Source organism: Battus philenor, unplaced genomic scaffold (genome assembly GCF_028537555.1).
Source record: "Battus philenor isolate CCGP_79_NKW_IND1 unplaced genomic scaffold, ilBatPhil1.0.hap1 SCAF_12, whole genome shotgun sequence".
NCBI lineage: Eukaryota > Metazoa > Arthropoda > Insecta > Lepidoptera > Papilionidae > Battus > Battus philenor.
In genome coordinates this window covers 10,315,761-10,343,401 of record NW_027181674.1, presented here as the reverse complement: position 1 = coordinate 10,343,401, position 27,641 = coordinate 10,315,761, and the positions used below count along the sequence as shown (strand labels likewise).

The following is a 27,641-nucleotide window of genomic DNA, read 5'->3' as shown; positions in this document are numbered from 1 at the left end:
ATATTCACAAACTAAAACCATGACCCATAAAACCGGCAATTTAAAAACCATGTGATTAAAGCTTGCGTTTATTGTCCTCTCATGGTTCGGCGACAATCAAGGTTGCCGGTTGTGGGCAGTGCAAGACCAATAATTGTGGTGATTCATGGAGGATGCCTGTCTCGTGTGACTACCGGCTGAATAATTTCTAAAATATCTGCTTATAACCCTTAAGATTTATTATATTTCAGTATTATACTATAAATACTATATATATCAATACTATGAAGTTTTATTTAGGAAAATGAGTATAACAGTAGTTGCTAGTATCATGTCACTGTTAAATGTTTTTAATATGCAAGTGCCAGATTTGGTAATACGGTATTTTTTATTGATGTTTATGCAATATTATAAAAATAATTAGGTAAATTTTTCCTAGGGATGGTACAACAGAAATAAAAAAAATAATTTTATTTATTTATTTATTTATTAGAGACATTCACACATCAACAATGAAGTTTGAATAAGCGTATACTATCTAAATTTACATTTCGTGGAAGTCAAAAAGATTTTAATTGAAAATTCGTTACAGGATACTTGTTATCACTTACTTTAATTTTTTTTCTTACATTTACGGAAAAGCGTTCTTTTAATGTAAAAATCTTTAATTTTTTTTAATGTAAATTCTTCCGGAACAAAAACGAGTGTGAGAGAGATTAATTTATTTCAAATTTCCTAAAATTCGATTACAATGTCGAAATTTTATTAAACATAATTATCGGTCATTTTAAACTAAAAAGCAGTCACAACTTTGAATTTGCAACGACATGGGTTTCCTCCATTGGACTATTTGAAAATAAAAAAGTAAACTTCATTTTTTTTATGCAAACCTCTTCAATGAGTAGTCAAAACGCAGGAATAATGTTCAATAATTGAATTCTAAGAGATTTCTTCAAAGTCCAAATACATAGTAAAATAAATGTACACACGCATTGCCCTAAGATATATAACGAGTACATACATAAATTACACAAAGTGTTATAAAAGAAAGGTGGGATAATGGAACAATTTAGTCTTTGATATGGAATGTCTCACTCACATTTACTGCTAACATATTTGGGACAATTTTTCCCGTTAATGCAGAAGTGTCACTTCAAATTTCATTAAAAATTGTATAAAATTACAAAAATGATTATGAAACCATGCATATTATAATTGGACGTGGGTTATAGAAAATGACACAATTGTATAATAATATCAAATCTTACATAGGTATCTAATTGTATGCATGAGGTGAAACCCAGTAAATTAATAGCAGCCGTAACACGCTACCACTAAATTGTTACAAATTCTACACATCTAAATATTATCATATAATTAATCGTATGTATATGCATAAAAATGTATAAGATAATCAAAAAAGTTGGCCACTGCATGTAAGTTCAGGTTTTTTCAAATCACACCCTAGGCAGAAATATTATAATATCATCGTTTATAAATTAATGTATATAGTCGCCTTATTATAATTTTGAGCGCAGACGCAGGCGCGAAATACAAATACTACCATAACGTCGTTCATTAATTTGTATTACAGAGAGCTCAATCTAAATTTATACAACTTATTTAACATACAAAGAGCGATATAACCAAGTCCATAGCGCGCTCAACACCAAGACAATGTATTTAATCTGCAATGCAATTTTAAACTCCAATCTGACGCAAATAAACAATTATTAGTCCCACATAAATTCAATTATTCATATATACATATTATAATAGTATGTCTCGAATACTAAAAACTTATGATAATAATCATGTTTGAGTGGTGTATAAACATTTAAAATTAAGGGTCATGTTAATGATAATGGCTTTACGGAAAAAGCAATAACATCAATTTTACGATACGCGGCGCACGTGACGGTAAATATACGACTCGTCGCTTTTATAAAAAATTCATCCGAAACCGAAACTGCCCTCCCAGTGTTAATGCAGCCGGTTAGGCTCACTTCAGTCACCCGACGGACCTAAGGTAGCGCCCGCCGGTGCAGCTACGTGCGTCGCACGTGTGCGTGGATTGTTTGCAGTCGAGAGTTTTTAATTAATTAGTAGGATGGCTGCGAGGTGGTTTGGCAGTCACCCGCCATGGCATAACTAATACCCCTGTAACAATGGCACCAACTTATCAATCGCACCGTATACTGCCTACATTACTTTGTTATTGTAATATAATATGAAAACCTCCATCCTAGCGAAATAAAAATGTATAAAATCTTAAGCAAAGCACTCTAAACTTAAACTACAATCATTCTATGAGAAAGGTCACATTTGCAACTGAAATCCACTTGACATTGACTCATCGAACTTAGTTCGATATAACACCATAGTTAATGGATAAATAAATTAAGGGCATTTTTGACGCGCGTATCGAAGAAATGTAGTGCGACAGTAGACTTCACGTGCTTCTCTTTAATTGGCCACCACGACGTCACTTGTCTCCTGCACAAAAACAAAGTCATCAACTTTTGACATAAATTAGCAAACAAATCGAAGCAGTATTTCTAAACAAAAATTATAAATACCATATCAGTTTTCAATTCTGGCACAACTGGAACTTCTGGGATCAAATCGGCCATCTTGTCAGTCACAGGTAAGATATCCTGAAGAAAGAAATTAAATAAATCTAATAAATCTTGAACTAAAATCATTTTGAACGAAACTGTATGAAGAAAGCAGAATACACCAGTTAAAGTAAATAGGCACGTCTTTAAAAAGAGATGATCAATCTTCCTAAAAATAATTGATTAAACTTCCAATACATACAATATATTAAACAAGATTATGAAAATTATCTATAAGTTTGTAATAAGATACATTAACAAAAAATTAAATACTACATAAAAGTTAAACACAGCGGTAAAGCATGCTATACAATATATTTCCAAAGTAAAGGAAAGGTCACAGGTGAGAGGGCAGGAAGAGTAGTCAACAGTAAGTTGGTATGTCGAAAGTTGGGATTATATCGACGTTTCAAGTCTTCTCGTTATTTTATTGACTGTTTAACAGACATGCTGATTAAATGCACATGAACTAACTTAGTCAAAATTCTTATTACGGTACTAATCTTCTACTGAGCTAATCCGGGCGTATTCACCTGTGATATAGCCGGTGAGGGTGAGTTTGTGGGAGACGCTTCGTCGTAGCGGCACAGCTCGCTGGGGGGCAAGGGGAACGATTCAGAGGCGTCATTGCTTACTTCGCCCGCCTGCGACTCCATTGCTTCAGACAGCGAGGGCGGCATCGAGTCATCGGGCGACGCCACTTTATTCACGACATCCTCCTCCGTAGCATTAGGCAGTATTCCTACTGACTCACTCTTGTCATGTTCAATTGTACCGTTGCATTTCATCTCCTCTGCAGGGAGCTCTTGACCATCTTTGGTAGCATTCTTCAAATTTTCAAAATCTGTCGCAATATCTATTTCTGCAGTGACCACTTTCTTGTTACTGTGAATCGTGTCTTTTTTATCATTAACAATTATTTCTTTGTCACCAGCAGCATAAGTATCATCATGGTTTTCTTTTGAACGGTACAACTCGTCAGACGAAGAGTTTTCATCTTGAGCCTCATTAAGAACTATATCAGGAATTTTAACATTATCGGGTACAATTAAGACAACAGGAGTGTCAGGAGCAATCTCTTCAGGGGATATGAAATCAGTTTTACTCTCATTTATTTCATTACCTGTGATGATAAGATCATTCTCTGTTTCTACTTGTTCTTTATTTTGATCCACTTCAGGAGTGGTATCTTCCAAAGTTTCTTTAGTTATGGAAAGTACATCAGTGATAGGTTTCTCGGCGTGATTTAAATTAGATTGTACTCTATCTTCGTCAATCGCTTCAGTGGTGGTGGTTGCGATGGAAATTGGTGCTGTAGAGGATGTAATATCAGTAGCAAGTGAAGCGTCTGTCAATTCGGGTGCCATTGTGGTTGCGGCAAAGGAAACCACTGATGAAGGAGGAGGATTTGCAGGGAGTGGAGGAGGCGAAGGCTCTATCATAGAAATTTGTTCAACACAAACCTCTTTTATAACAGGAATTTCTGCAACCGGAACTGACTCTGGTGCGTCTGAAGTAGGTTTTTCTATGTTACTTTCCTCACTTTTTGCCATTTCCACAACCTCAACCTTAGGTTCTTCAAGGGAGAGTCCATTGACAGGCAACTGCTCCGGTTCTGGCAGCGCAACGTTTGGTTCAGGCCTAATGTCCTGCGGAGTTTCGGGATTAGACTCATCGATAGGAGAGGGATCTGTTTTGGGGGATTCGGGCGTATTGCTTCCGTTGGTTATGGGTTCTGTGACTGGAGTTTCAGGAGTTTTTTCATCCTTAGTTTCAGTTTCTGATTTCGCCTCCTCAGCCACTTCATTTACTGTATTTTCCGGATTTGTTTCAGCAACCTGTAAATAACAAAAAATTGATAATCAAAATCTTGAGATTACAACATTTGTGTAGGTAGAATAGCGTCTAAAACGGAAGAGCACAAATTTCATTAAAAAAAAAAAAACATTAACCAGGAATACCTGAATATCGGCCATCACAGGAATGTTTTAAGTGATAATTTTTGTACAATAACGCAATTGAGACTGAAGGGAAGTAATAAAATGCAATGTTATTTATATAACTTTTTACGGACGATTGACGCTTTATTTTTAGTCTGTTATGTAATGTTCAACCTTCGATGCTCATGACTGGCGATAGAATTTCAACTTGAGTTTTAACTTTAAAAGTTTATAATTATGTTGTATTTTTTTTATTCTTTCAGCAAAGTAACATTAAAAAACCCGAAAGACAGCAACTTATTAACTTTATTATTTTTTTAATAATGTTGTACTTAATAAAGTCAGTATTAAAATAATTACTAGCTAACACTAATCAATTTTAGATTTATTCTTTTCAGCCGACGGCGTCTCGAATCCGCATGTCATCCAACGGCAACACACATTGGTCATAGACCTTCGTCTTCAAACATTGCAGTATTTTGGACGAGACGATGTTTCGGAGCTTACCGATCGCTGCTCAACCGACTTGGATTCGGCGAGTGATCTCTTTCTCGAAGTTGGATTTACCAAGCTGAAACGGTTTGTTTCAGGTATAGAGTACAATTTTGGGCGTAAAACCTCCGATAACTACTTGAATAGTCACGACATGGATATTAGACATCACTTTCGTCTTATCCATGTTTATTTTAAGACCTAATTCTCGGGAGGCTCTACTGACAACATTGTACCTGGGTCCTCCATGACCTCATGTATTACGACTATATCATGGGCAAATCGAAGGTGAGTGATGTAGTCATCATTTATGTTGATGCAGAGTCCGCTCCAGTCCATGGGCTGGAAGACATGTTCCAGTGCAGCGGTCTACAGTTAGGGAGAGATAACGTGTCCCTTTCTAGCACCCCTCTGCAATTGGATTAGTTAAGAGCTTAAGTTCTGTTCTGTTTTATTGATATGGCGGTGTTTTCATACAAGCACCTCAACATTTGGAGGTGCTGATAGTCTATTTGGAACCTTGCTATCCGTAAAACTTCACGACCTCTCTTATCACGTCGGATTTGGACGATACAATACCGCCGTCATCGGTCTCCAGATCCATCTGCTGGCTCTACCCAATAGATTGATCTCTTGCGAATACTTTAGATGCGACGACGACGACGACGACGCCCTTATTCCGCTCTATTATCTCCTTGATACAAATAGTAAAAATTGGCGCAAGTCGTGAGTCAGAGACTGAGTCTTCTCCCTCATTAGCTTATGAGTTAGTGCAGAGATTTTTTGATTCTATCATTACGGGGGCCCTTGAAGAACTTCGAGTCAATCTATGGACCGTTTTCACGAACTCTTCATACCCGTCTCATGCAAAGCGGTTTTGTTGTTCGAGTTAAAAGTTTTCGGGGTTACGGATATATGGACAGGTGTCGGACGTTGACTTCACTAGCTGCGATCTTTCCAGTTTAACGTGGCTTGTACAAGCCAGTGATCATTTCCGGTTTTTACCGCGTTGATCACGTAGCCATCTACAAATATCTGCTTCCTCGTTGACATGATAAAGACAATCTCGTTTTACATCACAGCTTCCGGGCTCACCCAGGTCTACTTCCTGTGCTCGCGTTTCCTGAAAGAGTTTATCATGAAGAAGCCCTAATTCAGCCATTAGACGGTTTTGGTGTCTAACACCGAATTTCCCTACTCGCAACTCGTCACCTCAACCGTCGTGCTCAGCCTGGCGTTGAAACCCCCCATAACTATGAAGTGAGTCTTGAAGGCATGTATGGCTCTACATTGGAATGAGTCAAGGTCGAGGCCTGTATGACATTCAACGATTACAGTTTGGTTTATCCGAGTATCAGATACGAAACCCTAGTAGACACACTCGATCTTGACAATATAGTTGACGAAGTGGACAAGAAACCCGACTTCTCCCTGGGATGGTTGGCCGCCCTTTCGGAAGTAGAACAAGTTGCCCGACTTAAGACTTCCCGTGTCCTCTTCCTCTCTACGGACTTCGGACAGTCCTAAGATATCCCAGTGTAACCTATTCAACTCATCGATTTCTAACAGCCTCTCATCAAACACAAATTCCTCACGTTGCATGTCGCTAGCGCCAATCTTTGGTGCTTATGGTCTAGGTCCAGGTCTCTCGTGGGAATTGTTAGCACCCCGCTCAAAGGGTGCATGCTACAATTGATAACTGGCCCCAACGTTTAATTAAAGGGCTATGTGACTTATCCAATGGTGACCACTTCGAATTAGCTAACGTATTAAACTATCGCACAGTAATGGTAATAAATGTTACGCGCAATAAAAAAAAATGTTTTTCCTCGTTAATGGTGCCAGGTAATAAATTTTTGATTAAACATACGAGCCGTCGCTAGTAATTTACATTGCCACACTAACAAATATTTTTATAATTAGGTACCTACGGTGTAGCAGCAATAGCAATATATATGAATGTGCTTTAATGATCGTGTGAGTTGATAACAAAATTAATTTAACTTGGAAAGATTGCTGTGATTTAATTAATAAATAATTAAAGTTAAGAATTAATAAATTTTAAAGAATTGACATTTTCTGGTTCCGATCCGTTGTAAGAAATACATTTTTTATTATTCATATAAATTATGACGAGTTCAGGAAAGATTTTTTCTAATTACAGTAAATCCAATTTCGTAGAATAAATTTTTTCCACAAATCCATCATTCATTTTTTTATTATTATTGATTGAATAATATTAATGTAAGACAATAAAATTGAATTCACCTCACGTATTGTCAATAAAAATTCTAAACAAGTACTAATGAGAATGAATGTATCAAAAGGTCCCACTACCAGCACCAAGGCGATAAGCTGGTGTAACGGTAAATCAAAGCGACGGTAGTGACTCAGTGATCATACAAAGCGAGCTATCTATGGAAACGATTTTCCGCTCCGCGATGCTGTTGTGTCGATGTTTCACTGTTCAATTATGTTCACAGCGAAGCGGAAATTGTCCAAGAACAATAAAAAGTGACTGTTTTGTTCTCGTCACCCGTGAGCACGTATGCGATAAGCGATACAAGTAATTAAATAGTAAATACAAGCATGCACTCAACGTAGTTTTGTGACACAAGAAATAAGCAGTTTTTATAGAAAACGTTTCATGATAAAACCAATAATAAATAGTAGTTTAAGGCGCGTACTTATAAAGCTTCATTCATCTATTAGTCATTCGGTGTTGTGTATCGCTGTGTATGAATCAGATGCCTGAATTTCGTACTAATGTGTGACACATCTTCGCAGTCATTATACCTATGTAAGTACGTCGTAATAGTTTCGTTTGTTGTGTTTACGACTAACCACTTACTTCAATATATTATTCAAAAGAAAACTTGCAGTTTCAATATGCAACCAGTTGAATTTTATGGTACACTAAATTCGAGTTCTAATAATTTTACTCGTACGATTAGGAACCACTTCAATTTCCGTAAAACAAACGTTATGTGGACATAGATTGAGCACTACTGTAATTATTTCTTCTCAAGCTCCTAAAGCAGAGGTAGTAAAGCGTTCTTAAAAATATAGATTGATTAAGTATAGAAAAAACGCGTGTCGAAATTAACGCAAGTTTGCTTTGCAAAGGTGATGACGTTATCGGACGTAAAGTTAAACAACGACATGCATAATTTGCATAGATAATGTGAGAGTCTATAGAGGCGGCCAGTCGCCGCATCTCACTATCGCCGCAGACTACGACTATCGCTGGTTGAACGCCCTTTCTTGGCACCAATTACCAGCGTAGTTATGTTAGATATAGAATTACCTTTACTGCTTTGGATCCGCTTCAATGGCAAGCCTAACAAAACGTATAAATATTGTCACGTCTATGACTCCAAAGCATCGCACGCTGCTCCGGAAGTTTATTACTTACACTTCCTGCGTCCGATATGGATTTTGTAGAGTTTGATCATCTTTGACACAAGCCACAATTTAATATTGCAAATTTAAAAGGTTGTCATAGAGGAAAACAGCCTGTTATTGCATTTAATGCTTTTTAGATATTAATTAAAAAAATTTTTTTCAGGGCACCAAAAATCTGTGTAGTTTTGGGAAGGGAAAAATGGTTAAAGAGCAGCTCGTACAATAAAAAGGGACATGACCTCTGAAAAAAAGCAAATAACTTAGCTTCTGCAACTATATGAGCAATATAAAAGTGGTGACGATTCTGTTCACTGCGACATTGAACACAGTTAGTGCGAACAGGAAACGGATTAGTTACTCTTCACCAAAGCTACCTGTCTGCGTTCGTGTTATGTAAATATGATAAGACAGAGGGCTCGTAACGGCGACCGTGTCACCGGCAGTTTGATAAACATGCAACGCGAGACGCTTGTAATATTAGCGGCAGTTTTACACATCAACGTACAACACAATAGCCAGCATTGTTCATTCGATGCTACAGTGACGAATATGAGACAACTCCCGTGGTAACGTTGCGCTAAACTAAAGAAACCAAACATTCCAATGTCATTTTATAAAATATGAATGTTGAACGACCAAAGAATATTCAATCAAATCAACGTCAATTCGCTAATCTTATCAGTTTTTCCTTTTTTTTTAACTGGGTGTATATTGCTCCCAAAATGGCAATATTTCTTATATTGGTGTTAATAGTAAGATGTAAGTAGATTCCTCTTCTATAAAATTAGTGTGTAACTAAATTTTGAAAAAATTAAATCTTGTTTTAACGTGAACCGTTATTTTCGATATGTTGTATGAATGAATGTAACTAAATGTTAATATTATGTCATAAGATGCATACAAAAATACTAGGCCCGCCTGATCAAATTCAAACAATTAACACCAAAATAGATTATCCATGTTACTAAACCAGTCGTGGTGTTCTAGTACAGAAGCAAGAGGTTGCCTTTTCTTGAGCGATAGACAATGCTCTGTTCCGCTCATTATGCGAAACTATTCGTGCTACCGAAATAAAAAGTTTTAACAACTCGACTGCTACCAGTTTTTATTTTAAAAATTTAGGAAAAAAAAATGTTTCTCAGAGTTCCACACATTGACCTTGATGGATTATTGCGTGTATCGATTACCCGCGTATTTTGATCGAATATTTGTGCATATTGACGATTATAGTGGAAGGAGACGATAAGTTGGTGGTACAATTAGCATACGCAAAACCACCGTCTGCAGGTAGCCGGCGAGCAGGGGAACCTTCCCACATGCGTCCGCGGCGACTGGTGCCCGGACCCGCACCAGCTAGCCTTGGAAACCTGCCCCGCAGCGATTAATTTATGTTGCTCATAAACATGCAACACGAATTGTTACCGTCCAAGTGTTTCTAACTCCCTTTGTGTTTTTAATCAAATTGATGAAAGTATTGAAAATTTAGTGTTTGAGATATGTTTTATTATTAAAGAGATAAAAGACTGACATTATATGATGAATGTTTATTATAGAGTGTTTTAAAATAATTTGCAAAGTTATATTTGCTGGCTTTTAAAAAGAAAATATTTAATACTCTCTTTATAAAAAAAGTGTGATTAAATTTAAAATAAATATCCCCGCTAAGTTTTGGTACCATCTTCATTAACCTCACATTCACATGCGTGCAATAATGTAATTTTTTCCCGCAACAAGTGACACACAGATCTCAATAGATAGTTATCGCTCAACTATTCACGCAAAATTATATTTTATTGATGTAATGCTTTCCCAAGACAATTTGGGAACTCAGTGAACTTTCATATTTATATTATTATGTAACTTTAATAACGTCATTCGTTTTCATTTTTCTTGTACGTTTTTGCTTACCGTCAACTTAATCACAGAGAGCGTGAACAGAGAGAGTTAGTGATTTCACAATTTATTTACACAAAATATTCGAAAAGGCGGGACCAATCTTCTTGTGTTTGATCTTGCAAAAAGGTAATAAAATTACTAATTAGATGTAATTGATAAGATAATATAAGTGGTGCGTTCAGTTCCACCGCACCCGCGCCGAAGACGAAGTTCTTTTTAGGGGTAGCTTTTTTTTAAACAGTAAAAAATTTGATCTGCGGAATTGTTTTGTTTTATATAAAATACTGGATTTGAATCGGAATTCAAATTTTTAATGCAGAGTTATTTAAATATGCTGCTCCACATATCCACTATAAATGTAGCTATAAAAGAAGCGAGAATGCATATAAATTGCATTAATAAATAGATAAAACATGCAGAAGTGAATCGTGAAAATAAAAATAAACACGAACATCTATACAGCCCAGCTAAGCCAACACTTCTAGCATACATAGCAATTTCTTTATATTTGCAGTTCCGGATAATGAGACATTAATAAAGCACATCGTCGATAGAATCGAAATCGGCGCAGTCCCGCGACGTACTATGGTGGGGATGACAATAGTGCCAACATTAGTTTCAAAAGCAAACGTTGGTCCGTGATTGTAATATAGATATATATATCAAAAGCATATGTCGTTGTGGGAGGCTCCGTGCTAACGACCGCACATCGACACATGTGCCGAGACGTAAACATTCGGCACAACTAAACAATCATTTGAAAAGTGCGCACGTTTCCAAAATACCCGCGGCGCCATGAATGACCGCGCTTTGTTTTATAGTTAAGCCGTCTTTTTTGTCATTGACTATAATGCTAAAGAAAAATAAATAGTCACTCAATAATTAAAGAAAAATCCAATTGTCATATTTATAACAAAAATGTCTAAAATAAATCATTGTTAAATTATACACAGACTATAAAAGTCTAAAAACAAACAGGAAATGTAACACAAACAAAGAGTGTTACCGGTATTCGACGGGCCGAGGCCGGGCGGCACGTCTGAGTCAGCACATACAGGCCTTTTGTTCGTGAATGGACGGCAGCGGATGGAATCCTAGTAGCTATCACGTGGTGTCAATGAGTTGAGGCGAGACGGTAAGCGCCGTCTTATAATCTATTACCGAGGCTCACGTTCGTCCAGCACGGATATGGTACCATATTGAATTATAATGCGCATTGTTCCCCGCGCCGACGAGTGCAATGCACCGTGAGATCGCAGCAGTCTCTTGTCATAGAAACCGTTCTAAGAGCAACACATGTATACAAATGGATGTGTATAAAATTTGAACAAAACGAAACATAATTCTCTTCCTTAAAAAAAATAAACCGGATCGACGCACACCTGTTAACAAAACGATACATAGCGCGCAATACACGTTTTCTCGATTGGCCACTTTTATTAGAGAACACAGTCTCTCGGCCGCCCTCGTACCAGTTCTGGGCCGAACGATTTCACGTCGGCTCTATCGCATTCGAGCGAAGAGGTCAGTGACTCGCGATTGTAAGCCTAAAATAGTTTTACATCCTTATGATTATAATTATATATGTAGTTGTATGAATAACAATTCCATGTGTAAACAGACAATGCCAGCTGGAAAGTGGGGTAAGCGACTCGCGTGATGGACAGTGCGGACCGTATACAATTCGAGCGCGCCGGGTCGCCGGTCGCCGCAGCGCCGGCGCAGCGACCGTTAGCGGAATACGAATAACATATTGTCCGTATAGAAAACTAGAAAGTTATTGCTTTAGACGCAACGCTACGAAGCCAGCATTCTATTTCAAAATTACGTAAAAATATAGCCTTTTGCATTTCGACGCTCTCCCGTCATTCGAAGTGAATCTAACGTAAATACGCTCACCTCTTCCGGTAGTTTCTCCGAGTCACCGTTCGGTGTTTTGGCGTCGTCTTCCTTAGCTTTCTTTTCCTGTTTCGGTTTGTCCTTTCGGCTGAAACTGATCGATCTGAGCGACCATTTCTTCTTGACCTGCCCGCGACAAGCTATGGTTAGAACACTTATGGCAGACAAACATGCAACTACGCTCAGCGCATAATTTTTTGTAGCATGTATATGCAAAGATAATAAAAGTTCCATAACGGCAAATTAAAAACAGCGTTATTATAAATTAAAAACTAAACTTCTTGTTGATTAGACTAACCTTTTCCTTCTTAGGCTTCTTTAAATCTTCAGAAGCAGCAACTGCTTCTCCGTTTTCTTCTTTCTGCTCACTTTCTCCGTTAGTTACGACAGGGGCGTCTTTCTCCTTAGCTTCTTCTCCGTCTTTGCTTTCCTTCTCCGTCGTGGCATCTTTTTCAATTTCGGGCGTGTCTAACTGTTTCTCTTTGTCCTTGAAATAAAAAGGGAATCAAGGCTGTGAAATAACAGCGTACAATAATGAATCATAGCATAGATAAATTTGTTAAACTAAAAATAAAAATCTATATCCACTAATTATGGAACTTTCGCTGTAGGTTTTCTTATATATTTACTATGGATAGTAGGAGCCTAGTTTAAATTCTACTTTACCCTCTCACTTAAACTTCAATATTTTTTTAAAACTCTAAACAAACTTTGGTTAGAACAACGTCTCGATCCAAGTTAAAAATTATAATATCAAATAATGAAATAGCGAATGTAGCACCATCCGTTCTAAAAATATATTGTCCCCGAAACCTTACATTGGTGCACGCGCAAAAAAATTAAAGCCGCACGCGGTGGGACGGAAGTCACGAAACCATACGGATTCTTACAAATGGCGGCCGGCTCTTGGATTATTTCAAAAGTGACTTGGAGGCGCATGTGTATATATTTAACTTTATTGGAATACTATACAAGTGCTTAAGGCACCGCTGCGTACAATTTTAATTATGACGAAATTATCCTTTTGTAGTTTTTTAAGTTATGTTCGTTTTATTTTTGAATTTAATTTAATATTTCCAGATTGATAACTTTATGATTGCCTATAGTTTGAAATGGCGTCCACCAAGCGGAAGTAATATTTTAATTTTATATCTCTATAAAGAGCAATATATATGGAAAAGACAAAAAACTTTTGAATAAGAATTCTTTAAATAATTTTAGCTGTTCGGTCAACTTCTCAACAAACAGGTTTTGTTTTATAAAAATGGTACTTATTTGTTAGTTGTGTTCGGTATGTCTGTTACAAATAAAAAAAATAAGATTATAAGTATTTCAATAGATAAGGGAATTTTCAATGATAAGTTTTTTCCATGACAAATAACTATTTTTTCATCATTTTAGTGATAAAAGAAGAATACTAAGCAAGAACTGAGCGCACTTTAACAATGAAACTCACCGAAGTTTCGTGTATATGGGCATCCCCATTGAGTTGCGGCTTTAGAGCGTCAGCATCTGCGAGTTGCTCCACTCGGCCTTCCCCGCCGGCGCCCGCTGCCGCCACTTCGCCTGCGCTCTCCGCCTCCTTGCCGCTGATATCCACCGAGCGCTTGCTCTGCTTAGCTCCCATACTTGCCGGCCTGTGAAAAGATATCTCATTAATAATCATTAAGATAAACCTCTTACTCTACTATTTCCTGCGGTTAATATTCCGATCGAAACGTTACAAAGTGTCGAGTATTATTTCAACAATTAAATACAATCGTACCCGAATTGAGCGTACAGAATCAAAAGCGTTAACGGGTCGGTCTTACAGTCGCCCCACTAATTGTAGTAACCCGCTTAAACGTTTCAATTAAACACTGGTGCCAACACTTTATATATCAACAACCGTTTTGTTATTCTTAATCATTTTCAATTGGGTTAATTAATTATATTTAATAAAGACACCCATATATAACAGAAATTACATTTAATACTAAAAATGATTATGTATATCGAAAACTAATATGTACATATTTTACTATATATCTTCACTAATTTGAAATTTCCATGAACATTACGTTTTGTGTACCCAGTGTACGAAGTTTTTAAAAATTTTATCTTTACTGAAAAAAATGAACTCTGTTTTTTTTTGGGGGTCATATTTTATTTACTTAAACATATTAATAAAATATTCGCAGTAAAAGACATAAATCGATAAAAACAATAATGCTGTAGTGCTTTAGGATATAATTCCGAACTATTATTAAAAGAAACACTAAACCGCCGCGAGCGAAGAAACAAGGTTTTTTTTTTAATAAATCACCCTAAAATCCTGTTTATAACATGGCGATTATAATGGTAAGATGTCAGTCGATTTCCTTACAGGTGAAAAAACATTCAAAGATTGATATCAAATGTTTAACAGTATTTATAGAGCAACGAACCTTCGCAGCAAAACCGGACTGCACGAACCGATAATAATGGCGAAAGAGAAAAAAAAAACCATCATCTTCATGACAACTCTCCATCACCATCTATACGCAATCAGCTGGAGGAGAAACTACCCAAAGCGCATTTCAGTATAATTACTATTCAGTATATTATTTCAGCTATAAACAGTTTAACTCGCACACGAGTCGAGAGATCGTTGAGTTTCTTGGCAGGTAACTCTATAGAATCAACATTTCGAACGTGGCAGGAGTTTACTATAAAAACATATTTAAATTTACGTAGTATCAGTGTCTCGATTTTTCCAACGTGCTGATCAAAGCGTATTCGAATGAATAATTTGATTCATTGCAAGACGTTAACATTGTTACCTTTGTTAGAATAAATTAAAACCACGAACAAACTTATTTGTATGATAGAAATTATTTTTGGTCTTTATACTAATTCTCGTCAATGAATGTTATGTTTATTAATATATACCTAAAAGCTGACATCGGATCGTCTATTCAGCCGATAGACGGACACTACAAGACACAGGCCTCCGCCAAAGAACTATGGGGGAAATACAATAATGGCCACGCCCGAGGCGAGGTTGGCAGGCAGGAGAGTTGACGGTCACAGTGTGATATTATAGTATGCAGAGGACGCTGCTGCCCATCCTCTGGAAACTTATTTATGAGCATTGACAATCCGAAGAATAACGCGCAAAGTGTAAATTATAAAGGATTGCATCCTGCAGTGGGAATTATGTATAATTAATGCACAAAGTGTAATATAAAACTTGTATCCCGGGAATCGAACCCATAACCTACGATCACAAATATCCGTCGTCTACCGCAGGACTATCACCCACTGCCTACGGGCATCGGGTCAGAAGTTCAAAATGCAATAAATTAGCTAGCGTGTTACCATTTTTTTAATGTAAAAAAGCGTTCAATTTGCAATTACATGCAATGGAACCAAAAACTATCCTTTGTTGTAGTCAAGTAATTTTGGAGGTTACCACGTGTGTGTGAGTGACGCTGATTCCATCTGTACATATCTAGTATCTAAGAGATTTCTAGCTATTTGCTGACTTTATGTAATATTTTAAGTCGTAGAGACTTGAAATTTAAGTAGGGTAAAGGTCAGCTAAGTTACTTTGAGGAATATCTGTTCGCAAGAGGAAGAGTTCATTAAAAAAAAAAAACGCTTATTTTGCTGATCTGATATCACACGCACAAAAGGCAGTGAGGGCCACGCTAAACGTACGGGAGACAATCAAATCAAAACAAATCAAATTTCAACAAACACATGTTCACTTGTACAAAATTTAAAGATAATGTATAAATGTATAATTCCGTAGACTCGTTGTCTTCATAAAATAATTCCCATCAAAGGTCAAGGTGAAATTCCTATTTAGCGCTACAAACAAACGTAAATAGCAAGTCGAGTTCAGAAGCGGAGCGCTGCACACAACAGTGGGTCACGGCACCGGGAATGAATCCGAAATAATTGTTAACAGCTCGAAAATAGCCCGAGCGATGCGGCCGCGCTGCGTGCGCTTTCGCTCCGCATAAACTTGTGTGGTGCGTTAAGTATTCAATGCTTGTACTATCTAATAACAAAGTTATTTATTAACGTCGGAAATAATACGTGTTGAACTAGGTTCAACTGTAAAAAAATTATTGTAAAAATAAAGTATAAAAATTGACAATCATTAATTATATTTGATATATATTCCGCGGGACCTAAAATATTGTAACTTAATAAATGTAACAAATAAATACTAGTACATATATATATATATATATATATATATATATATATATATATATATATACACATAATAAATTCCCACTTGAACAGTTTTGGAGATGTACGTATAAGTGACCCGCGAACGCAATAAACGTAAGTATAATGTAACGAAATCGAGAGTGAAAAGACGGCGCTACTTTTGCGGAGGCAGTCTTCAGCGTCGCACAATTTTCTTGTACATCGAAACATTTATCGTTCATTATCTGAATGCTCGCTGTACAAGTATAAATAGCTGCGACATTAGTCATGCCCAGTACTGCTACTATCCGGTTCGGATGGCACTGGACATGTCTCAACACACATTACCAACTACACATTGATCTTAGAAAGAAAATGAGATATAGAAACATCAAATTGTGTCTTTATAAACAAAAGTTCCGGCCTTGGTATAAAATTAGGCCAGAACCTTTGTTTAAACTCTTACACCAATAATATGCGATTGTAGACCTCTTTCAATAAACCTTCCTCACAGCATACATTACAGACATGTCAGAATATATTACACTAGAACAATTACCTTTAATAATATGATTTAATACACAGCTGCCGAGTGTTTATCTAAAAATGATTATTTTACTTCCACTAGTATTAATGGCACAGTACGAGCTTTATCTGCTTAAGGAATACGTATACAAGTACACAGTCGAACGGTCACAATGCGACCCAAACAAAGCGGGAAAGTTTACATTTAATTAACACGTTATCTGTTTAATAAATAACTGTTACGAAGCTATTAATCTATCAAGTTTATTATCCGTCAAATATTTCATTACACGGTGACTGCGGGTTTAGCTATAAGTAAACAATAACAAAATAATCAACGTCACCGAGTAATAATTATACTTCAAAAGTAGACTAATATATTACGGGCTGCATCTATCATCCACGTTAAAAATTAATACGTATTATAAGGTGAATGAACTTTTTCATCCTCCATTCCCCCACTACATTACTTTTTTTTTAGTAAAGGCAGTCAACCCAATCTCATTGTCATCGGGGTTACAATAGGAGACGCTACAAACAAGCACGTTAAGTGTTGTATCGGTAACCTTGGCCAGAGCTTGTTCAAGGTCAGCCCCGGCGAGACAAATTTCAAAGGAAACGGTCGCATTTGTAAGTCAGGACAATCTTGATACACAACTATCGTACAGAAATAAACGAGTAACGATATGCGTGATCATACATAAGCACCATTAACCAGGATCATGTTTACCGACTTATGTATCGCTTTGAACCAAACAGAGAGTGGTAATCGACTATAAGAATGAGATAATTTAACAATTTGCCTTATCACGTCGTTAACAATGTTTGCCTATTTAAAGTATAAGCAAACTGATTAAAAAAAATTCATTTGTTTTCGGCCAAAGTTGAAGCAAATATTAATCAATGAGGAAGCGCTTAAATAAGCATTAATACGTTTTCGTGCTGTGTACATGTTTTTGAAACTTAAAAAAACTTCCCTCTGTAAAACATTATACTTAGCTTGGCTTTGCTTACCAGTCGTTTCCGAATCGAGTTCATTGGACGTTAAGTTAAAAGCGTATACATATTTATTAAATTGATATATGATATAGCAGGTTTGAAGCGAATAGACAGACGCGTGTCTACCCAATAGGTGGAAAATCGATATCCAGTTGCGGATACAAACCGCAGTAACTCTGCTCCCGACATTTGAGCTACCTACATCTTTGGTCTAGAACAACTGGCTTGAAAACAAACTGTCGAAACATTACACACTAAATGTAGTAGATTACTTGAAATATGGAACGAGAATACCTCAATTTATATATATATATATTTATCATTCCATTTTTAGAGTTAAATAAATATAGAAATGAAATAATTCTCTTAAATGTTATTTGTTGTAACATACTTTTTTGAATTGTTTTATAGTTACACACAATACATGGGCAAGAGGCAATTGCACACTATTACTTGGTAGTTTTTTTATTATATTACAACTCACTTTACCACTATCTACTTGTAACTTATAAAGTTATGCATATTATTATTTTTTTGTTTCTTCACTATTCTTATTGGGATAAAGGACATTAGTTTCCCAAATCTACATTCCTAAATCAAATTAAAAGTTCTTTTAATGATTATTAACACTAGAAACCCAGTTACTGAGAACATTTCATGTTTGACTAACAGATTTGCAACTTACTAACACACTTGTAAAAAAAGTATGTCTGTTTTACATTCAAAAATGCAAAATATAGATAATATACACACCATACTATTCAAAATGTGAACAATACTATAACAAATTAAAACCCATTTTACTACATTGGTAAGAATAACAAAGGAACCCCTATGATTTTATTGCCCCACATTTAGAATGATGTATTTTTAAATTAACAGTAACTTATGTAGAGGAAGTGTTCAATTAACATCATAGTAAATTTTGGTGCAACATTGTTGGGCTTCTTTATAATACAAAACAAATTATTAATAATATTTAATAAATGGCATTATGCTTATGACTCTCTCTATAAACATTAAACATTGACATTTATAAAACACAACATTGCTAGAAAAATTTCACTTGCATTAAATACTGGTACTACTTTATAGTTTATATCAATTTAAATTATTTAAAAAATAGACAAAACACAGTACCTCATCTCTAATAATGCCATTTATTAATAACTAAAATAACATCATCAATCTAAGTAGTAAATTCACAATTTTTCTATTTAAATCATTTTATACTGTTGTAATTCTCTTAAATAATTTTATACAGTTCTAATGATTACCTTTGTTACTTACTCTAATCCAATAATTCTAGATGTGTGTGATATGGGTGAAAGTGTTATGAAATTGTATTTTCAGTTTTTATGTTTGACTTTTAAAAATAATTTATCAATCTTTAGAAAATTGAAGTGTATACAGACATACATATTTAAGTTATTAACTGTTAACAGTTCAATTGAGGAAATGAATGGATCAATTAAATTATTGTATTTATATGTTATTATATTTTGACTGGATTCCTAGTCTCTGACAAAGGATACTAAGCTCAATATATTTTTGATATTTATTAGATGCAAGTTTTTATGAATAACATTATAATTCTACAGGGACACTCAGATTTATAATTAAGGGTTTAACTATATCACTTAGCCTTTTTAGGTTTAGGTTTTAGGTTTTCTTACAATTTTATAAATGTAAACACTGGTTTTATAGCGACCATGAATAATAGAAAATACTGTTAATGGAAAAAATAGTACATCTAGGTGAAGTAACTAAAGTCTACTTACAAATTTGCATCAAATTTTTAAATCTTAAAAAATGTGTAAAAGATTCTGGTACATTTTTTTTTCTTTTTTACAACAGTTACATTGACTGTGGGTTTACTAAACAAAATAAAAATTTCTATAACAAAATATATAATATTTATTTGAGGCATTTAGGGCTATTAATTTTACAGTACTTAGCTCGAATATTTATTAAACATAACATGCTATGGCAATAAAAATTAAACGAATATAAATTATCAACGTTAAAGACATATATTTAAGACAAGATCATCATAACTAATGCTGACATAAATCAACAAATAATTTTCAGATTAACAATGGAAAATTGTCGCTTACTTCAAACAAATTAAAAAAAAAATGGTTTCATGTCACCTAAAAATACAACGTGCTTTTTTAAACTATGTTGTGAAAGTTATGTCCATCATGTTAAGTACCGCTTTAAGCAAATAACTGATTGTGAAAGTTATCAATTAAAATAATTAATTTTACAATTTACTTGTTATATACTTCAAGACCTTTGTTTAGCAGCTCTCTCCGTGTAAGTTGCAACGATGATTCATCGCTCGATAGGTACCTGTGCACCAGACTGGATTTCCCGGAATACATTAAATGTTCATGCAAAAGCAACAGTTTTTAGTAAAAATTGTGCGTGTAAAGGAAGAAAAAAGGTCAAATAATCGAGTAAATTGTACAAATTGCACTTTTCTACCTACAATGCAATTAAAATAATATATATTTTGTGTAATTAACGAAACGATGTTATTGTTTTACAATTAAATAAGACTCGTAAAATAAAAATTATTTAAGAAATTTTAATGTGTCGGACATTCGATAGAAACATTTACTATCAACGACTATATCGACCGAACCGGCGTTCGTTACCGGATAAGCGAGATTGGAGCTTAAAAATTATACTTATGACAAAAACTTATATTGATTAAACCTTACCTTTAAATTATTCAATCCGACTAATGAAGACAAAGAATTTACACTGTAAATAATGATTTATTCACTCCTAGCGCACACAGCTAAACACAATATGGCGGGTAGCAGAACAGGATCCCCACCCACCTCGAACAAATTCAAAATTGAATATTGTCCTGATTGGTCGTTTTGATCAGGACGCTTCAATGCAGCCAATATAATAAAATGTTGCCTACATAGTCTCCAATACCGAATACAATTTCTGCGTTCAAAAATAATAAAACAATGGGTTAAAAATTAACAGTCGTTAGAATTTAATTGAAATTATCGTTTTGATATGTGATATAAATTTCCGTACAACTTAATCTTTTCATACAAAAATTCATTTCTGAATATTTAATTTTTGCTTTTATTTAAACTGTTTTCTTTAACATTTCATAAAATTAAAGTTATATTTTTAGGGTGTTTTAATAAACGACTGCCAAAAACAATCATATACTTAATACACATAATACATATGCCTGCTAAAATTAATAAAGTTCACCTAAATTAGAAAGAATAATTTTAAGATGTATTAAGTACGTGCACTACAAAGTATTTGGAATAAAGTAAAATAAAATTTAAAACAAAAACTAATTAAAACGGTTAATACAGCTGCAAAGCAGTTCTACAAATACTTTCGCGCTTTTTTCGAATCATAGACAAAAAATACGATCTTAAAATTTATTATGTCTATGGACGTATCGATATGTCGCGTTACTCGTGTTGCCCTTGATTTCGTCCACTTTAATACTGTTTTTAAGGAATTTCATGAAATTATAAATAAATATTTGCATAACTATTGTTAGTAAATATCTTAACAGTGTTTTAATTAGTGATGTGAGTAGAGCCAACTTCGGTGTTGTTCAAAATTGGCGTAGCGTCACCTGACTGAACTCATTGTCATTTCCCGCCATTGTGGTTATCGTAAGAAGTATATTGGGAGTTTTCTCCGTTAGTTGCTGTGTTTAGATGAAAAATCTATAACTTGTGTTGTTATTGCGGCCGAGTAATGTCATTACACGGTAATGACGTTTGTTTATTAGAAATAGAAGACTACAACTTATACGACGAAGAAGCATCGGATCACGCTTTTGCCAGGTAAGAACACCCGGCGTGGCTTTAGATTTTGTTAGGAATAAAACTTGTTTAATGACATTTGTTAAGCAAAAATGTAGATATTTGTTTTCAAAATAATTAGTAAAATTTTATCCTATTTCTATGAAACACATGATTTCGCGGGTTGAGGCCACTCCCGCCCCTTGCCGGTCTATAGTCAGCTGTTGGGTCGCCATGTTTGGTCAAATGAAATAGGCGTAGTAGGCGCTTCATTTACTAACGCGCTATTTCATACACATGTGTTTGTATACTATCGATGATGATATGACGCGCGTATAAACAACGTTGATTTAATTTTACTATTATATTGTATTACGTTCCGGATTTTAAGCATTAGTATCTTAAAGTGTATTATGAGATTACATATAATCTATTTATTTAAATGCAATTTTGGTTTTCTGAGAAATGTTGAGGTGTAACTCAATAGACAATATGTTTTTTTGTGTATTTGATAACTTTTAAATGAATATAAGGTCTAAATAAACCAAGCTAAAATTAAATAAATATAATTCTACAATTTACACTGTATGGTTTTAAACAATTTTGTGTTGCGGAATATTGACGAATATTCTGTATTATTACAACATACAAGAGGTCTAAAATCTATTTTAAATATTTCAGGAGTGAGAAACATACCACGTCAAGTAATAAGACAATGGAGGCCGAAAAACGTATTCGTCGCGAAATTGCAAATAGCAATGAACGGAGGCGTATGCAGAGTATTAATGCTGGGTTCCAAGCACTTAGAACTCTTTTACCTCGTCATGAAGGAGAAAAGCTCAGCAAGGTCTGTTGATATAGAAACAGATATTTAAGTTATTGTTTATTAATTAATTATTTAAACACCAGACTTGAACTTGGAGCTTTACTTGACTGCTATTGCAGTGAGTAGAATAAGTTTGTTTCTTTGTTGGCATATTTGAAGCCTTGTAATTTACAATTTAAGTCTTTCTGTATTTTAGGACTATATAATTAGCATGTACAGGCTACACCTATTAGTTTTTGGGCATTTATTTGTGCTGCCTCAATTTTGTAACAAAATAAAATATGGCTGAATAGAAATATAAATTTTTGTTTCAGGCAGCAATACTACAGCAAACAGCTGAATATATTTATTCCCTGGAACAAGAGAAAACAAGACTTCTCTCACAAAATTGTCAATTGAAGAGATTGCTAAACCAACATGAAGGTGGTGATATTCCTCTGAAGAAAAGAAAAAGTGAAATTATTTCCCATGTTTCCTCAATTATTCCTGATTCATCTGATGAAACTGTTTCAAAGTCAAGATCACCTGAACCAGTTGCTTACATTTCTGTCACAAATGGTCCCCAAAAAAAAGCTGCTGAAAGTTGTGAACTAAAAACTCAATTAGAACAAGAAAGACGTTTGCGGAGACTGTTAGAAGATCGTTTGCATTCTTTGGAGCCACAAATTTATCCAGAAACAGGGAGAGACATGACACGACCTGTTCATTATGACCAAACTGATATTGGTGTTTGCAAAGTTGAGAGTGAGGAAATAGAAGCACCTATAGTTGAAAGTCCTGCTGCACCTTTGTTGGAAGCTGCTATAAAGGCTGAACCTAGAGTAGAGGTTGAGGTGTTGCCTGATGCAGCACATGATGGTCCTTCTCGGTTGTATTTAGCGAGCACAAGCCGGCAGAATTTGGAGACTATTGTAGAAGCTATTCGTCATTTGGAAGGAGACCATCTATTTGGAGAAGAGACTGGTGATACTCCATTAGCATTGACTAAGAAAATAGATAGAGCACCTCCTCCCCCGAGACCTGGCGTCATTGTCGTCAAGCACTCGTGATCATGCTAGTCCAGCTAAGTTTCTGGTCAATGAGCACTCCCTGACCCTCCTCGAATATAGTTTTAAAATTTTTAGTTGTTAAATTGTCTTTTCCAAAGTGACGAATCGATAAGTCTGCGTTTTTTTATTTTTTTACACATTGGTGTATGGATTTGTGAATTAAAGGATGTATCGTGGTTGACAGTCGGCACTGTGCTTAGTTTAGTCTCAAAAGTAAAACTATAATTTTAAATTGTTCAGTTAAATGTGACTTACTGCACTAGTTTTGAAGACTTGCTATGACTGACTTATATAGGTTAGGACAAAAGATTAAGTAATTCAAAACGCCGCATGCCAGTATTTATTCCAAGATAATCTAAAAAGTGTAAGGATAGATGTAAATGGTCAATTATCACCAATTTAATCAACATCATATGATTAAATTGATGCTTTTTGTCAATAACCATAAACTTTGAAAATTTGCAATTAGAAATATATGTAACTTTAGAGTTACTTGTACTATTGCCTGTAATAAAATGAAGAATAAAGGATTCTAGATTTAAAATGATAAATGGGCAAGGCCAGAATTTTAGGCATGTGGCCAAGTAAGTTGCTTCCAACTTACAATTACTTATTTGGAAGGTCTATAATGTGTAAAAATTATGTTTGACAATAGTTATTTTACTTGCAAAGGCCAGAAAAATTGATAGCTAATACAATTTGATATTTGCAAAGTAATTTTTTGAGAAACTGGTCTTTGTTAGTATTAATACAAGTTAGGTATATCCTATTCATTTTTTACAATTTGGGTATGTATTTTGAATGCTCTTTATGGTGTATGTTTGTACAAGGTTATTGCAAACATAACCCCTGTGCTGTGTTGAATACTGTCAGATATTATAGAAGTCACTTCTGAAAAGAGTGAACATAATTGTTCAATCGGTGGAACTAAGTCAAGTGTAGTGTGTTATGTTTACTATTTGTCCCAGTGCTTACTGTTTTCAATACTAGTGATTTAACAAGTGGCATTGACGCAACTCAATGATTGGGTCAGAAATTTTAGAGCATTCCATATGTTTGAATCTCTTCAAACATAATTTAGTATAATACTTATGAGGTGTAGATTAATTGGGACATGATTTATAAGTTAAATTTAATTACACTATTATATTGCTTGCTATAAGAATAGTAATGTCTTAAGATTTTTGGTTTAATGTATAGTCTTGCAAAAAATAAAATTTGATGGGGAATGTTCATTATTCTACTTGAAATGTACCATGAAAACAAGCAAGACATGCATTTATATCAAAGCATCTTAAATTTGCTTTCATGGTAAAAAAGGTAATGGTCAATCAAGCTGGCTATGATTGTATATCACAGAACCTTTTTAAAATTGATATTATTGTCAACTTATAGTCAAATCTACAGTCTATGGTGATTTGATCATCGAAACAAAGATAATTAAAAAATACTTGAGCAGTTTTAAAATAAAAGTAGTTGTAAGGAGCATGGATAACGTTCATCCGTGATTAGGTAAAGCAGTCTTGTGATTTAATTTTTATTCGCTTTGACTTGCTGACATGTATTTTGTTAAAACTTAACCAGCAGTGCTTTTGTTAATATTCTTTTGTAAGTTTGAAACTTTGTTTAGTTGTGACTCGGCAACAGAGTGATGAATTCACAAAAGCGAAAATAGTGTCGCGACCTCCCGGTGGTCGCGCAAATTTGTTAAGACTGATCATTAATTCATTATTAAGTTACGCTAGTTCGAGCCACCATGTCTAGTGTTAGTATGTGTGTGCGTGTGTGTGTGTTTGTGATTTGGTTATCTAGCTATTTATGTGGATGTATGAAGGTAGAGCTGTATTAAGAATTACTAATCCAATAGTTATACAGAGATTTCTTCAATTTAACATTAAGCAATAATTAAGTCGACCGTTTTTATTACTGTGTATTTGGATATTTATCAGAATTAATAAATAGTTTATGGAAATCTAGATCTGTTGGATGTTTCATGTTAACTATGTAATCATTAAATGAAATTTATATTATTCTTAATATCTTATTGTCAGGTATCATAAGAAATTCAAATGCATTATGAATTTTATACTTTGAGCGTGGATTTTTCCACTAAACTATAAGCAAACACTTAATTCCTCTTGTATTGTAGAAAATGCGAAAACAGTCACACTTTCTACAAAACTATACAGGAATTTCAATTGGTATCTATTGTAACTATGAAACATTCACTAATGTAACAAAATAAAACAATCCAGTGTAATTGTCATGTATTAGATTCTTATTTCCTCTTAGTTCATTGTCACACTCTGTTTCTGAGTCTGTAGTTTTAAGGAGTTGTCTGCCTACCGCCTTTTACATTATGTCAGTATAGAATAATTATTAACAATGTAATATAACGGACTTGGTTATACTATTAGTGTAGTCAAAATATCTAGAATGTAAGAGATTTTAAGTCAAAGAAAGCAAGTTAAATTGTTTAAAATGTGTTATTATTTATGTCTTAAAGTATTAAAATGGTTATTTCTTATTAATTAGTTTGTAAACGACAATTATCAGTATGTTCATAAAGCTTTTTTTACTTTCGCACTTGACTAAAACCAATAAAATAATGTATTAAAGGAGTCTTTGTGATAATGTTTTTAAAGTTCAAATGTAAATGAAGCTGTTTCTTTTTTTAGTTATCTTTAAAACCAAATGACAATTTTTAAAATGCGTTCATAATATTTTTTACAAAATAAAAATTATGAATGTGTTTGTAAGTAATCACCTTTACATTTAGAGTTTGAAATGCCATTCGATAAGTGTTTAATAAATTACGTAGTGAACTTTGCCACATTACTTTTTGTTGGTTCTTAGTGCCAGTGAATGTGGATACGTAATTTCCTTTTTCTACACTCTATCGCATGTTTATGGATTGGTGAACATTTTTCTTTTTTAGTTAAACAGTTTTGCATTTTTAATTAAGTTTGGTTCAGTTAGGTTTATCTTGAAAAGTTTTTAGATTCAGTTTAGCGAGTCTATAGTTAGAGGCAGGGTGAACATAATGATTGTATGCAGTGTATACACCGTTTTATTGTAATGTTACTCAAATTATTTATGTATATTCACCCGACCGCTATCAGACTCAAGTTCCTATACACGATAGTTATGATGTAATTTTAACAGTTTGTAATTAAGATATTGATAAAGTGTAGAAAACAGTGCAAGGATGTTTCCTTTTTTATATGAAATTCATAAAATATATTTCCTCTCATTTTAATTGTACCACATTTGACCTACATTTGCGAATATTTATAAAAGATTGATATTACTGTGTTTTATTCTCTTTCCCTTGTCTCTGTTGCTGTAATGAATTTAATTGACTAATTCATCATTATTAGTGTTAGATCCGGTAAATGAAAAAAGATTATTGAATCTTAGCTATAAATGATATAATAATTACGGAAAACGTTTATAAGTTTAGTAACGTATATTAGATTATTTTTAATTAGAAATAAATACAATGTTTTACTTCTAAGCACTAATGAAGAAAAGAAATTTTTTAAAAGAAGATAAAGCACACGAGATGTCAGGAGAATCAGAATTAAACCGGACGTACAGATGAGCGGATAATGTCTACATTTCCCCAGAACTTTTCATGCTTTAGATCCTAGTTTAATAGGTTTAGCTTTTAGCTAGCCTTTTTGTTAAAACGGGCGCTTCGTATCAAGCTACAGACAGTATATATACCATAAAGAGACCGGGAACTTTCAACCTGAGGATAGGCAGAAGTTTTCCTACAGGACATCCGCTATACCTTCAATCCGGGGGGCGAGTCGATCAAAGGAGGTTTTTGAAGTCTGTGATTTTTCAAGCGATGTACTTCAAATCCCGCTCTACTGACCGTCGTGCTCATCAACTCGAACGCGCAAGTCAGTTTGTTTCCTCATAGGTTCTAATTTATTTTATGTAGAACTATAGCGCCAACGTGTTGTTAGGCGCTATCTGCAATCATCACTTTTGTATTTTGGCGACGAAGATCCGGC

The 27,641-nt window shown here is 34.5% G+C and overlaps 2 protein-coding genes across 3 annotated transcripts; one reads left to right on the top strand and one right to left on the bottom strand.

Moving 5' to 3' along the window:
* Positions 1-489: 489 nt before the first annotated feature.
* Akap200 (A kinase anchor protein 200) lies at positions 490-20,812 on the bottom strand. Of its 2 annotated transcripts, none has more exons than XM_068776862.1 (7): positions 20,668-20,812; positions 13,686-13,866; positions 12,528-12,716; positions 12,230-12,355; positions 3,131-4,435; positions 2,559-2,636; positions 490-2,475 (listed from the first exon to the last, which is right to left on the bottom strand). In XM_068776862.1, the coding sequence occupies exons 2-7, from the start codon at positions 13,854-13,856 to the stop codon at positions 2,446-2,448; spliced, it is 1,899 nt and encodes a 632-aa protein (XP_068632963.1). In that variant the 5' UTR covers positions 13,857-13,866; positions 20,668-20,812; the 3' UTR covers positions 490-2,445. The 2 variants fall into 2 exon arrangements, with proteins under 2 accessions (XP_068632963.1, XP_068632965.1); XM_068776864.1 differs by lacking the exon at positions 20,668-20,812 and adding an exon at positions 16,974-17,080.
* A 579-nt stretch (positions 20,813-21,391) lies between these two features.
* Positions 21,392-26,917, top strand: crp (cropped). Its single transcript, XM_068776324.1, has 3 exons — positions 21,392-21,783; positions 22,423-22,588; positions 22,882-26,917. The coding sequence occupies exons 1-3, from the start codon at positions 21,695-21,697 to the stop codon at positions 23,614-23,616; spliced, it is 990 nt and encodes a 329-aa protein (XP_068632425.1). The 5' UTR covers positions 21,392-21,694; the 3' UTR covers positions 23,617-26,917.
* Positions 26,918-27,641: the final 724 nt, after the last annotated feature.